The sequence below is a fragment of the Sander vitreus genome, chromosome 20 (genome assembly GCF_031162955.1).
Source record: "Sander vitreus isolate 19-12246 chromosome 20, sanVit1, whole genome shotgun sequence".
Lineage (NCBI taxonomy): Eukaryota > Metazoa > Chordata > Actinopteri > Perciformes > Percidae > Sander > Sander vitreus.
The window spans coordinates 9,226,348-9,239,261 of record NC_135874.1 but is presented as its reverse complement, the minus strand read 5'-3'; the positions used below and the strand labels follow the sequence as shown (position 1 = coordinate 9,239,261).

Here is a 12,914-nt window from a genome sequence, read left to right as displayed (position 1 = left end):
ATGCTACATTTTTTACCTTCCATTCAAGAGGACTAAACTAATTCTTTAAAGGAAACCTTTAGGCAAAACTGTTCATTTTTGTGCTCAAGACATTCAAAAATAATGACTATGCTCTTATAAAAGACAAACTGTGAATATTCATAGTTCCCAGATGATAGATCACAGTATTTTAGGAACCTCTTTAACCTTTCCTCTACAGTAGCACCAAACCTTTTACACAAGTTTGTGTTTGATGAATTGTTGATCAGTTTCTTATGAATAAAGAAAACTGATACTGACATGGATAGAATTACTAACATAGATACACACGATACTTAATTGTGTTTTAACCTGTCCATATTAGGCCTGTAATAATTATTAAATAATTGTCTAATCGTAAGGCTAATTTACATAATGGCAATTAAGAGGCAATTATATTGTTAATTGCAACAATTTCTGGGACAATTAATTGTACAGTAACATTTGGAATTGTTACAGCTCTAGTCCATATTCATCTTTTAAACCTTCTCAAGAAACACCAGTCAGTATAACAGAATACAATTCAACAACACCCCCGAACTACAGCCTCCAAAGTTGCCGTGAAGTTGAATCAGCACCGCTCTAAAACAGTTTCAACAAAATCTCCTTCATGGAGGTAGGATTTATTGTATGGTGTTGTATTAGACAGCATTAGTTTTAGCTAGGTGCAGCTAATAAACTAGCAACTGAGTGTACATCTGCTGTTGTTTTCATGCTGCCAGGCTGGCTCCGCTAACACTCCGTCCAGTAAGGGTGTGTCCTCCGTTGATGGTGTCTCTAAGAGCAATGGACGAGGGACGCCGCCCAGTGAGCCCGTGGACTTGCCCAAGCTGAAGGGGATTGGGCGCAGTAGGAAGGCTCGCTTCAGTCTGTACAGACACCTGCACAAACACACTCTGCAGCACGCAGACAGTGTCAGCAGCGTCGACAGCACAGGTGTGCTTGTATGAGAAGAAAGGAAAAGAGAATATGCGAGAATGTTGGAATATGAATTGGCTGAATGAAATGTAAAGGCAATGGCAATTGTAAAGAACTTTGCTATAACAGTGCTGTACAGTATACTGTAAATGCAGTCCATTTAACATAATTTTGTATTGTGTGTGTCTGTGTGTGTCTGTGTAGGGAGTGGTTCAGTGCAAAGCCTAAAGACAGGTGTTGGAGAGTTGCAGGGAAACACGCGCTTCTGGCATGGAAAAGACTACTGCAACTTTGTCTACAAGGACTGGATCCAGTTGGAGAAACCTTTTGATGGTCTGTTTCACACACACACACACACACACACACACACACACACACACACACACACACACACACACACACACACACACACACACACACTCTATTAGTTTGGTCTTAGTCTGAAAAGTTTCCCCCATTGCTAGGTCTAAAACTCTTTTTATTTATACAAAGCCCTACTTAGTCTCATGATTTTTCCTCTTATACCAGTTTGATGGAAACAGATAGTCATATGGAAAACTAATATGAAGTGGGACAAAGTACCACAAAGCACTTATTTGTTTTACTTTTTTCTCTTCCTCTCTCTGCACCAAACTCTATGACCCCGCTGTGCTTTTTTCTCCCATGTTCTCCCATTATTTCTGTCCCTGGCTTCTTTATTCTACCATACTGTATCTTTTCATATCCTCTCTCCATCTCACACTTTTTTTTCCTGTCTCCATTGGGTTGCTTCTGCTCTGTGCAGACTTCATCGACAGGTACACCACTCCCAGAATGCCTTGGCATGACATTGCCTCAGTGGTTCATGGCAGAGCTGCCCGGGATGTGGCCAGGCACTTTATTCAGCGCTGGAACTTCACTAAGGTACTGTTTCAAGGCTAAGCTAACCTGGGCTCGTATAACACAGACACACAGCTGCTAATGGCTAACCTAGCTCATAACATTAATGGTATTGGTTTCCTGTGCCTGCGTGATGCATTTAACGTGAGAATGAGACCTGTGCTTGCCTGGATGAGTGTATATGTTCCTGCCTAAGAAGGGTGTGCTGTGTTAAACTGACTCACCCAGTCGCTGTTTCGTTAGCGTCTTAAGATGGCTGCTTGCTTCAGTGAACACGCCGTCGGGAGCAACCTTCACTCCGGGTCCACTGCTCCGCGTCCTTGCCGGGCCAGCTCCGCTCTTCCTTGTTGTTGTATTTCACGTTTTCAGAGGTGTATTTACAAAAGTTGTATTGTGGGAAAACAAGAATAGTCTTCCAGCGTCTTTGTCTTCAATAGTGTGGTAGCATCTGTTGTGCAGCCGTCCAATTGAGGCTCCCCGCCTAACTTCCTGTGAAACAATTCCTCAATCCATCTCCATGCCCGCCGTTTGCCCTGGCCTAAATCAGCATCACACAAACGTGCCTACCTCATGTGACGTGTCTGTCTAACCCTGTCAATCAGCTAACCACCAACTTCTCTAAAGAAACTACACTGATATCATAACAGTACTGTAAGACACACACACACACACACACACACACACACACACACACACACACACTGTGCACATTAACAAACACACAGGGATGTAGAGAAGGATTAAAACTTAAAGCTAAACTTGTTTGACTAAAAGTTTGAAGTAAAATGAACTAGTAAAAGGTAAAAGTTTCTTTGTTGCCAGAATTTGTTCTGCCAGAATTTTTAGACAGATAGCCTATTCATTTAATTGCTTTATTTGTTTATTTTATATTTAATTGTAATCAATAAATGAAATAGTAATCCTAGCAAGTAGTCACTAACTAATGTAATTTAACTGGGGAAAATCATGAATTGTTGACTAAAGAAAATTGAGAGAACAATACACACTAACCTGGCGAAATCCTAGGAAATGTCAGTGGAATGGAACAGTGGAAAAAAATACCTTAATCGTCACACTTTTGCACTTTCCATGGCATCAAGTTTTTCCTCCCATTCTCCTATTTTTTACTCTTTTCCATTTCTCCTCTCACCCTATATTAACCCTCTCTCTGCCAAATGTCTCCAACTGTCTCCACTACAGATCATGAAGCCAAAGTATCGCTCTCTGTCTTATCCGTTCCTGCTGCCCAAGTCTCACTCCACTGCCAATGAACTCCGATACCAAGTCCCTGACTGTGTCAATGCCAAAGTGCAGGTAAGAGAACTGAAAAAGGACCATGTTTACCTTTAACTGCACTCATTAAACAACACATCTTGTGGAAATTTTCACAAGATTTTTTTTTATCTTTATAATTATACAAAATGAGAAATTGGGGCATACAGCCAACCATTCACCAAGCCTTAAAAGAACCACTGGTAGAAAATTACAGAGAACAGTATAAACTCCCACTTTCCCACGCTACTTTCCACATCCCAGTCTGCAAACACTGCTGGAAAAAGATAATAGAGAATGAGCGTAAAAAAAACAACCTCTCCATGTGCTAGAAAGTTATATAACTGCAAATGTTTGCACAAACCATGGACACTCAAAGGTTTTAAGCCAAAAGGAACCAACCTTTGAGTGAAATGTTGACTAAAATTAGAAGTGCACAAAGATCCTACCACTACTCCATCAGGCTTTTAAGAGAAAGTGTTCTTTTGTTTTCTCTGTATCATTAAAATGATTATGTTTCATTCAAAACTGTCTGTTTTTTAGCTGACACCTCTGTGAACAGCATGTACAACTTGTTATCTACTTTATCTAACACTAATAATACACACCCATTTTTAAAATATGTCTTACAATGTTGGCTGTTTTTTATTAAAATATTTGCAGTGAAGTGAATGCCCTTACTAATTATTTACTGTTAATTATTCATTAATCTAAGTAGTATCGAACCAAAGTATTCGTTAGTTAGTTTATAGGTGAGAAGAATCGTAAAAGAAATATGTTCTTTTTTTTTTTATACTGGTGTTTGGTATTACCTTGTGATGATCACTGACTATCAGTAGTTATGTTTTTATCATATAGGTACATTTAACCATGCAATTTGATTTTTTAAAGACTCTCACCTGTTGTCAACTCATTTCCTCTATATAGCTCTTATTTATCTATACTATAATGTGTAGGTGTTGCGGTCCGCAGCAGATTGGTCGGCAGGCATAAAGTACCACGAGGAGTCCATCCACACTGCCTACATCCAGGTCATCGCTAAGAGCAAACACTACATCTACATAGAGGTAAAGCAGCAGTGAGACCAGGGTATCAGAAGAATCACAGTCAGAATCAGAAAAGGTTTTTATTGCCACAATAAGTACACTTTATGTGGAATTTGCCTTGGTGAAAGGTGCATACATAAACAAACAAACAAACAAACATATTAAACATTAATATAAGGGGCGACCTCTAGCTCACCCAGTTCGCCCCATGTTGGCTGAGTCCTGCAGCGGCGCGGGTTCGAATCCGACCTGCTGCCCTTTGCAGGTCTTTCTCCCCCTTTCCTGTCTATCCACTGTCACTATATAATAAAGGGAAAAAGCCCCCCCAAAAATCTTTTAAAAAAGCATTACTATAAAATAAACAATAAATACAGAAAAACAAATATACACATGCACGAAAAAAAGGCTGAATGGGTTGAGTGCAAAATTTGCAAAGAATATAATGGGATGTAAAGTCCAGGATGAAGGTTAGTGCAAGTGTAGTGGCTAGAGATTGGGGGGTTATTAGTCAGTGTCAGTGGGGTTCCAGGGCCTTGTTGGTAAGGAAAAAAGGAAAGACAAATACTGTGAGATGAAATTGTCATGAGAGTTAAGCTTAATTCTTGAGAGGCTTGTTTTTACTGTCAGTAATGAAATAGCTCCACTGAGATTCAGAGACGTCATCAATGTACTCAGTGACTCTCTCATTGTGGAATGAAATGCTTCTCTACTCTGTAACTTTAAAGTGTTCTCTTCTCTCCTATCAGAACCAGTTCTTCATCAGTTGTGCCGACAACAAGACGGTGTACAACAGGATCGGAGACGCCATCATTGAAAGGATCATCAGAGCGCACAAGTACTTCCCTTTTATTTAAATGATTTGTTTTTTTTTTAAGTAGTACTTGTGGTTATAGGAAGGAAGTTTTTTTCATGTGCTGAGTACAAGATTAGTCTCTTCTCTTCTTCTACTTCTGCTTCTCACATCTTGGCGCTGCTTGCCTGTGTCTTTATGTAACTGATGTGTGTTTGCTCACAGGGAGGGTAAGAAGTACCGTGTGTATGTGGTCACCCCCCTGCTTCCTGGCTTTGAGGGGGACATCACCACAGGAGGAGGGAACGCCATTCAGGCTGTCATGCACTTCAACTACAGGTGGACCACATGACACTTGAATAAGAATGAGTTTTAGATTGAAAGAGGAAATGTGAAGGGAAACGAGAAAGTGGATGTGGGAGTGTCATTGGAATTCTATTGTGTTATCTTTCAAGTTGATTTGAGTCTAAGATGTACAATATTTACATGCTTTATTGATGATTTTTAATCTCCTGCCTTCTCAGAACCATGATCAGAGGAGAATACTCAATCATCTCCCAGCTGAAAAAGGAGAGTAAGTACAAGAATAAACTATGACATTATATGTTGTGAGTTAGAAAAGTGCTAGTCGGGGCAGCCTCCAGCTCACCCAGTAGAGGGTGCGCCCCATGTAAGCTGAGTCATTTGCGGGTTTGAATCCGACTTGTAGCCCTTTGCTGCGTGTAATCCCCTCTCTTTCTCTCCCCCCTTTCCTGTCTATCCACTGTCACTATCGAATAAAGGGAAAAGCCCCAAATAAAATAATAATAATAATATTTTTTTTTTTTAAAGGAGAAAAGAAAAGTGCTAGTCTCGTATTGCCAGACATCTCCCCTCTGCGCTCCGGGACCTCCCACTTTACAAATTAAGCACTGGTTACCTGTATACACAATAGAGTAATGTGAGCTATTTAAATTAGCTGGATACATGGTTAAAAGTAATTTGTTCTTACCAGTGTATCGCTGTGTGTGTTTTTACCATAGCAACCCCCACCAATCGGTCCCAAACTAGTTAGAGAGTAAATGCCGTAAACATATTCTTTTTAAATCTTTACATTCATTCCCAAATTCCCCCCTAATTTCTCTTCTCCTCCCCTCTCATCTCCTCTCCTCTCCTCTCCTCTCCTCTCCTCTCCTCTCCTCTCCTCTCCTCTCCTCTCCTCTCCCAGTGGATGACTATTGGATGAACTACATCTCCTTTGCTGGCCTGCGAACTCATGCTGAGCTGGAGGGACGCCTGGTCACAGAGCTCATCTACGTGCACAGCAAGATGCTCATCGCTGACGACAACACAGTCATCATCGGTCAGTCTCTCATCGGCTCTCTCTGTCTCACACTGTTTTCTTTTGTTTCATATGTGTTTTTAACCAACTACTATTTGAGGCAACTAGCCTCGCTGCCTTGACACTAATTGAGATGTGATAAATCTAAAAATATGGCTTAATTTCTGTATATTTCACCATGTGTGCAGCTAACAAATGGGCATACGAATACTGTTTAAATATGTGGTGGCTGCTGCAAGATAGCTCTCTTGCGCCCTCTGCTGGCTAATAAGGTGCAGCTCACTCTCTCAAAGTACTTCAACAACAATCAACAAATGAAAAGGCTGCAAATCCTTCCGAAATGCTCTCCTTTCATGTTTTTTTTTTCTTCTTTTTTAGACATTAGTGTAAGTTTAGTTGTATTTATACAGACCATATTAATAAGTCAAAAAGGCATAAGGTTTGTCGGTTTATAGAACCATAACATTTATTGTTATTTATAGCATGGTTAAGATGAATGCAGAGATCCAGCTTCCATCCTTTGTTCTGCGTATTTGTTTCAGGTTCTGCTAACATCAACGACAGAAGCATGCTGGGTAAACGTGACAGCGAAGTGGCTGTGATTGTTGAGGACTCCGAAAAGGTGGCTTCGATGATGGATGGACAGGAGTATGAAGCTGGACCCTATGCACTTCAGCTTCGCCTTGAATGCTTCAGGTGTGTGTGTGTGTGGGAGAGGTAGTTGTGTTTTTTAAGGAGCACATTGTAATCTAGTGGAAACATGCAAAAGGTATGGTTTGATTCTAATTGCTTTTATATATTTATCTGGCCATCCATATCCCCACAGCATCCATTGAAAATGCCACTGTAGTCTTTTGGAGAAGTGGCTTCATCTGACTGAAACATTTACAAACAAAGTTTTTTTTAAATAAAGTGATAAAGTTTAATTTCAAGTTTCATAATAAATGTACTATATTTCTCATTTCTCACTGTCTTTAATTGCTTGTGTATAGTTTTAGTATACTTTTACTGTTTCACTAGTTGTATATACCTCTTATTTATTTTATTTTGTACTTCTCCATCTGTACTCATTTCTGTCTTGTGCTGCGGCAACACCTGAATTTCCCCCTCTGGGGATCAAGGTGTATCTTATCTTATTTCATCTTATCTTCTGTTTCTGAACAGGACTATACTTGGAGGTCACACTGACACCAGTATTGACCTGTCTGATCCCATCAGTGAGCGCTTCTATAAGGAGGTGTGGATGACCACAGCTGGCCGCAACGCCACCATTTATGAGAAGGTATGGACCAACATAATTGGTTTAAGGGGTCATGACTCATGAGGCTGAGGAATTAGCACATGTGCCAGATGTTTTTTTGATAGGTACGTACTGTAACTTAAACATAATTTGCAGATGTCAACTAAAATACTGTATAAATGTGGGTTTATTGTGTCTGCTGAAACCTTACGAGTTACCCTAGTTGTTAGTAGGGGCTATGTGAAAATACATAGTCCTGTGTATATTTGACCTCTTCACTAAAAATATAAATTTGTCAGAGTTTCCCTCTGACTGGCAAGGTCAAACCGTTACAATATATAGAACAAGTCAGCGGGTAAATTTCAGAAAGCAAAGTTTAGGATTCACCAAAGAATCAGACATGAGGTTCAGTGGTGATCTTGCCATCCATTCGGTTATATCATACATATACTCCGCTAACATCAGGCAAACAAGAGCATCTGCCAGAGGCAACTGTGTAGTACAGCACAGGTCCACTGAATTTGGCCGGTCAGCCTTTACCGTTAGACCGCTACAAACTTTTGGAACACAATATCAAATCATGACTGAAACATAACCAACCATTAACCAATCCAGTTTTGCAGGATGTAATGTTTTAAACGGAAATAGCTTTTATTTTGGTATGATTTAGCCTTTAGTGTTTATTCTCTGTTCCCCTGCCTGAAGCATAACATTTAAAGCCATACCTCCTTTGTGGATTTGCCTGCCCAGAGGCTGCTGATGAAATGTAGCTATTGGGCTAACTCTGGATCAGTCAGTGATTGTCCATTGTTCCTGTTAAATAAACAAATACAGAAATAAATACATTCATTCACAATCATTTCCTCTTGTGCTATCATACTCGTGACACAACAGAAGATCAATTTGGATCAATGAAAAAATAGAAAGTTGACTTTCCATCCATCCATCGTTGTCCGCTTATCCGGGGTCGGGTCGTGGGGGCAGCAGCCCCAGCAGGGGACCCCGAGGCGTTCCCAGGCCAGGTTGGTGATATAATCCCTCCACTTAGTTCTGGGTCTTCCCTGAGGCCTCCTCCCAGCTGGACGTGCCTGGAACACCTCCCTAGGGAGGCGCCCAGGGGGCATCCTTAATAGATGTTCTACCCACCTCAACTGGCTCCTTTCGATGCAAAGGAGCAGCGGCTCTACTCCGAGCTCCTCACGGAGCTCCTCAAATTTGACTTCAGTTATTAACGATTTATCCTCTGTACAGTGGCCATTTTGGGACATTCCCAAAGTCCTCAGGGAAATATAGTGCCAAATATCATGGCAGTCTATCCAAATAGCTGTTGAGATATTTCACCATCAACCACGACGGCAAGGCCAACTGACTAACATTGCAATCCCAAGAGCCATCTACAAGAGTGGCTAAAAGCTAGTGCTTCAGTTAAAGACAGCACCATGTTAAACAGTACATACTGTATTTGTGTGTTTTTCTGCAGGTGTTTCGTTGCCTTCCTTCGTCCCTGGTGAGGAACATGTCCGAGCTGGAGCAGTACCAGTCCAAACCGGGTTTGGCCCAGACTGACCTGGGCCGCGCTCAGGAGGAGCTGCGCAAAATCCGAGGCTTCCTGGTCCAGTTTCCTCTGGACTTCCTGTCTGAGGAGAACCTCATGCCCTCTGTTGGAACAAAGGAGTCCATGGTCCCGACTGAGATCTGGACATAAAAGGATGTGCCACTACTGCCAGCCACTGGAACATTGGATTTCAATTATTTCTTGAGCATCTTCGAGGGAAGTATCTGGATTGTGGTTGTCATCATTGGATTATTGGAGAGGTCGCCTTTTAATCCAGAGATGAGGGTCTCCTCTGGATTGATATGACTGCTGGGCATTGGCAAATCTCTCAAATCTGTTTCTACTGAAAAACACTAAACCGTAGTTACAGCTTATTTGGGTAAGCATTAACACTTTTAGGATGTATAAAGAACAAAAAGATATCGCACTTGAGGACAACATTTATGACTGCATTCAGGCTGTGGAGATGAAAAACACACACATGAACTTTGGGTTTTGGGAATCAACTCAACTCTGCACTATTAGACCTTTTGGGCTGTTGTAAAAGCACACAAGACGGCGAGGATTTCTGAGAAACCAGGGTGAGGCGGTAGTAAAGTTTTTGACAATGACACTAATAAATAGTTGCTTCATTGTTTAAAATGGTCAGAACCAAAACAGAGATAGTGATGCATGTGATTTACTGAATTTGTGGTGTATGCTCAGAAGGTGCATTAGTGCTGTTTACGCTGTTTATGAGCTCACAGAGGACTCGGTGAGCTGCTTCAAATGAGTTTAAAAGCTAGTTATCCCAGGTGTCGAGACGTTGATTTATAACGCTGAGAAAGTGACTCATACATTACTTTAATTAGTAGCTATAGATCTCTTCTTTGGAAAAACTGCCTCCTAGTTATGATCGGCAGTTGACTTGTCTTGGCAAGCAGTTTTACAATGTGCCACTCAATTCACACCATTTTCTCAGGTGCCAAATTATACTTGGCAATGAACACATTTTGTTGAATACTTTCAATACCTGCAGATGATGTAAAGGATTGTGAAAGGATTGTGAACATATATAGCTAATAGCCTATTCCTTTTTGTGTTTTATACAAGCCGTGTATTCATTATATGCACCAGGTAACTCCACTCTCTCTCTCGCTCACTTATTTACAGATCTGGTCTCTCGTTGCGTTGCTTGCATTTCATCATAATTAAGTGGCTCCTAAAGTGGGATTAGAGGTCCAGAAACCCTGAAAAGCTTTGTCTTATCATTGGCAGAGGAAGACTATTTTAAATGATTGTTTCCACTCACAATGAATTCTCCTCAGCCTGTGAAACCATTTGTATAATGTATTGTGTTGCTCTGAAGGAAGCTTTCCAAAGTTGAGTAGAAGTAGGAAATAAATACTCAAAATGAATCTCTGCCTTTGTGAGCAACACTAAATTGCTGGAGTACCAGTAACACAAAATCTAATGTATTTGTCCAGGATGGACAGAGTAACAGATACACCTGAAGTCCAATCCAATAGCCCTACAATACCTTTCGTAACAATTATATTTCGACTGTGTTTTGTAGTAGTTGTACTGGACAAATCCAACACGTGTGATAGCTCTTTACTGTGCAGCACATGTACAGAGACAATTTTACAACAGTGGTGCATGATTTTACTAACTGTGCTCAAATCATGTTAAACACAATTGCTATAATGCATGTACCAATCACATCTATTTCCTGCCAAAGGTGTTTTGTGACAGATAATTATTAGACATGGGGTCTGAACTTTACTGCTGAAATCAAAGTGTTGAGCTGATCCAGGTACAAAGCTTATTCAGCTCAGTTACATCATACTGTGTTGAGAGGGGTGAGTAGAAAATGATTATGGCTGAGATGATCAGAAGCTGAAAAGGTTGTGGTAAATAATATCAAAGGCTGGATGAGACAATCGGCCTACAAATTCAAATGAGTAATTTCCTCTTTGCTCAACAGATGGTGCTAGCGTCTTAAAAACAGTTTGTGTACGGAAGTCCAATACGGGCCCTTCAGTTGTGCCGTCTACTTTTCTCAGTCTTATGGTGACGGCTTTCTATTCAGTGAAGAAATACAGTACAGTGTTTGAAACAATGAAAATAAAAAATAAACAATATTTTTCATATAGCATGCAACTGAACACTTTGAAGATTACAGTTTGAAATAGCTTGTTACGTTTCCAGTTTACTGGCAGTTCCAGTGGTTTTCTTGATGAAGCTTTTTACTCCGAGTGAAAATGAATTCTCCTCTATTGTACTATAATGTAACACAGCCTGTTTCTGTCAAAGGGTATGTGAGCTACAGTATGGAGCAATTGTTGTAATTTGTATATGTAGATGTATGGAATATTTTTATATTTGTCACAGTGTCTTGTATGATTACCAGCCTGCTCTAAATGTGAAGTTAAAGAATCCCATCTGTGTTCAGTTATTGTGACATACGGATAACATGCCACAGCAAATAATTGGTTAATGACCTTCACGAAGGTGATAAAAGGCTGGCTTTGAAAGAAAGAAGGTGAGTCCTGCAAATCAAAAACATAAATGGTTTCATTTCCCAGAGATCCTTTGTACTCTCATAAATAGGCCACACATCCTTTAAAGATGACATACATAACACACCCGACGTGTGAATCACTGGAATTTATTTAACAGAAGCAGACAATAACTGCATTGTATGGGATCCAATAATGAAAAATAGATTTTGTTTTTTTTAATGGGACCAGGAATTTGAATGTTAACTGAAGTGATAATTAATGAAAACATGACAACCTTTGTTTTGACAAAAACAAACTGTTTTGCTTTTCAGTTTGTACTGATTTTGACATCACTTTATTGTTTACCAGAGCTGTATTTGTCATTGCATTATCAATGGAATGTGAATCATTTAACATTCTTTAAACGTGTATATTTTTTTTCTTCAATGTACGGCACAGTCGTATGGATGGTTGTGGATTTGTAACTGAACCTGTTTTTCTTTATTGTAACCATCGCGCAGCAGTAAACTTGCAGTCAACTTTCTGTAACCCTTGGCCTCAATTCAGCTGATCTTGCTTCCACTGTTTATGTACAATACATTTTTTGGTACAGTTGAAATAATTCCTAGTTTCTGTCTGTTCGTGTAACACAGTGTAACTCAACAATTTCAATGGCTAACAAATAAAATTATTATTCTTTATTTATTTTTCTTTATTGAATACTTTCATTCTAGTTGATGGAAGAATATTTTGAGAAATATTAGGTATTGCCAATGTTTTGCTTCTATGTTCAGGTTTAATGTTATTAATGTAAAAGTCTCAAATACAAAAGCTATGATTGTGAAAAAGGCAAAAACTGAGTTTAACTGCAAGTAATCTGGTTATAGGTTCTCAAATGCATCAGGAGTTTAAAGCTTTAGTGCGTAACTTTTTGATATTAATGAATGTCCGTTACATTCAAGCCATCACCAAATGAGTTGAAACAAAGCTAATTAAGACTATCAGCTCCACACAACTCTCTCTGTATTTCGTTCAGAAGATTGTGTCGTCCGGTGACTTTCCCGGGCAGAAACTCGAGTGAAGATAATAACCTCTTCTGAAGAGTCCATCATGTTTTTTGAATCCTCCGTGTCCTCCTTGGCTACTAGCAACTGCGTGGGGGGTGCGCGGTCACAGAAGGCTTGTATCATGTGGACGCACTGACAGTTTTATCATTACTTAGAATTCCTCATGGGGAGACAGAAACTGCACACTGTAGCTTTAAATGGACATACACGCATTACTGGGGCTAGTGTATGTGATAGTATAGAGACCACCAGACTCTGGAAGTATTAGAGAATGAAAGTAATGATGTATTGTTATTGTGTTTTGCTGCTTTAATTGCAGAGCGTG

General features: G+C 40.0%; 1 protein-coding gene across 2 annotated transcripts in view; it reads left to right on the top strand.

Annotated features, from left to right (window-relative positions):
* The window catches only part of pld1a (phospholipase D1a), a 35,148-nt gene extending 22,925 nt beyond the window's left edge, over positions 1-12,223 (top strand). For both annotated transcript variants that reach the window (XM_078276729.1, XM_078276727.1), the window contains exons 15-26: positions 741-954; positions 1,141-1,269; positions 1,721-1,839; positions 3,016-3,129; positions 4,044-4,154; positions 4,880-4,968; positions 5,149-5,262; positions 5,448-5,497; positions 6,131-6,265; positions 6,787-6,940; positions 7,409-7,526; positions 8,965-12,223. In XM_078276729.1, the coding sequence (XP_078132855.1) occupies positions 741-954; positions 1,141-1,269; positions 1,721-1,839; positions 3,016-3,129; positions 4,044-4,154; positions 4,880-4,968; positions 5,149-5,262; positions 5,448-5,497; positions 6,131-6,265; positions 6,787-6,940; positions 7,409-7,526; positions 8,965-9,189 (1,572 nt within the window). In that variant the 3' untranslated portion in view covers positions 9,190-12,223. The remainder of the gene's footprint in view (positions 1-740; positions 955-1,140; positions 1,270-1,720; positions 1,840-3,015; positions 3,130-4,043; positions 4,155-4,879; positions 4,969-5,148; positions 5,263-5,447; positions 5,498-6,130; positions 6,266-6,786; positions 6,941-7,408; positions 7,527-8,964) is intronic.
* The last annotated feature ends 691 nt before the right edge of the window (positions 12,224-12,914 follow it).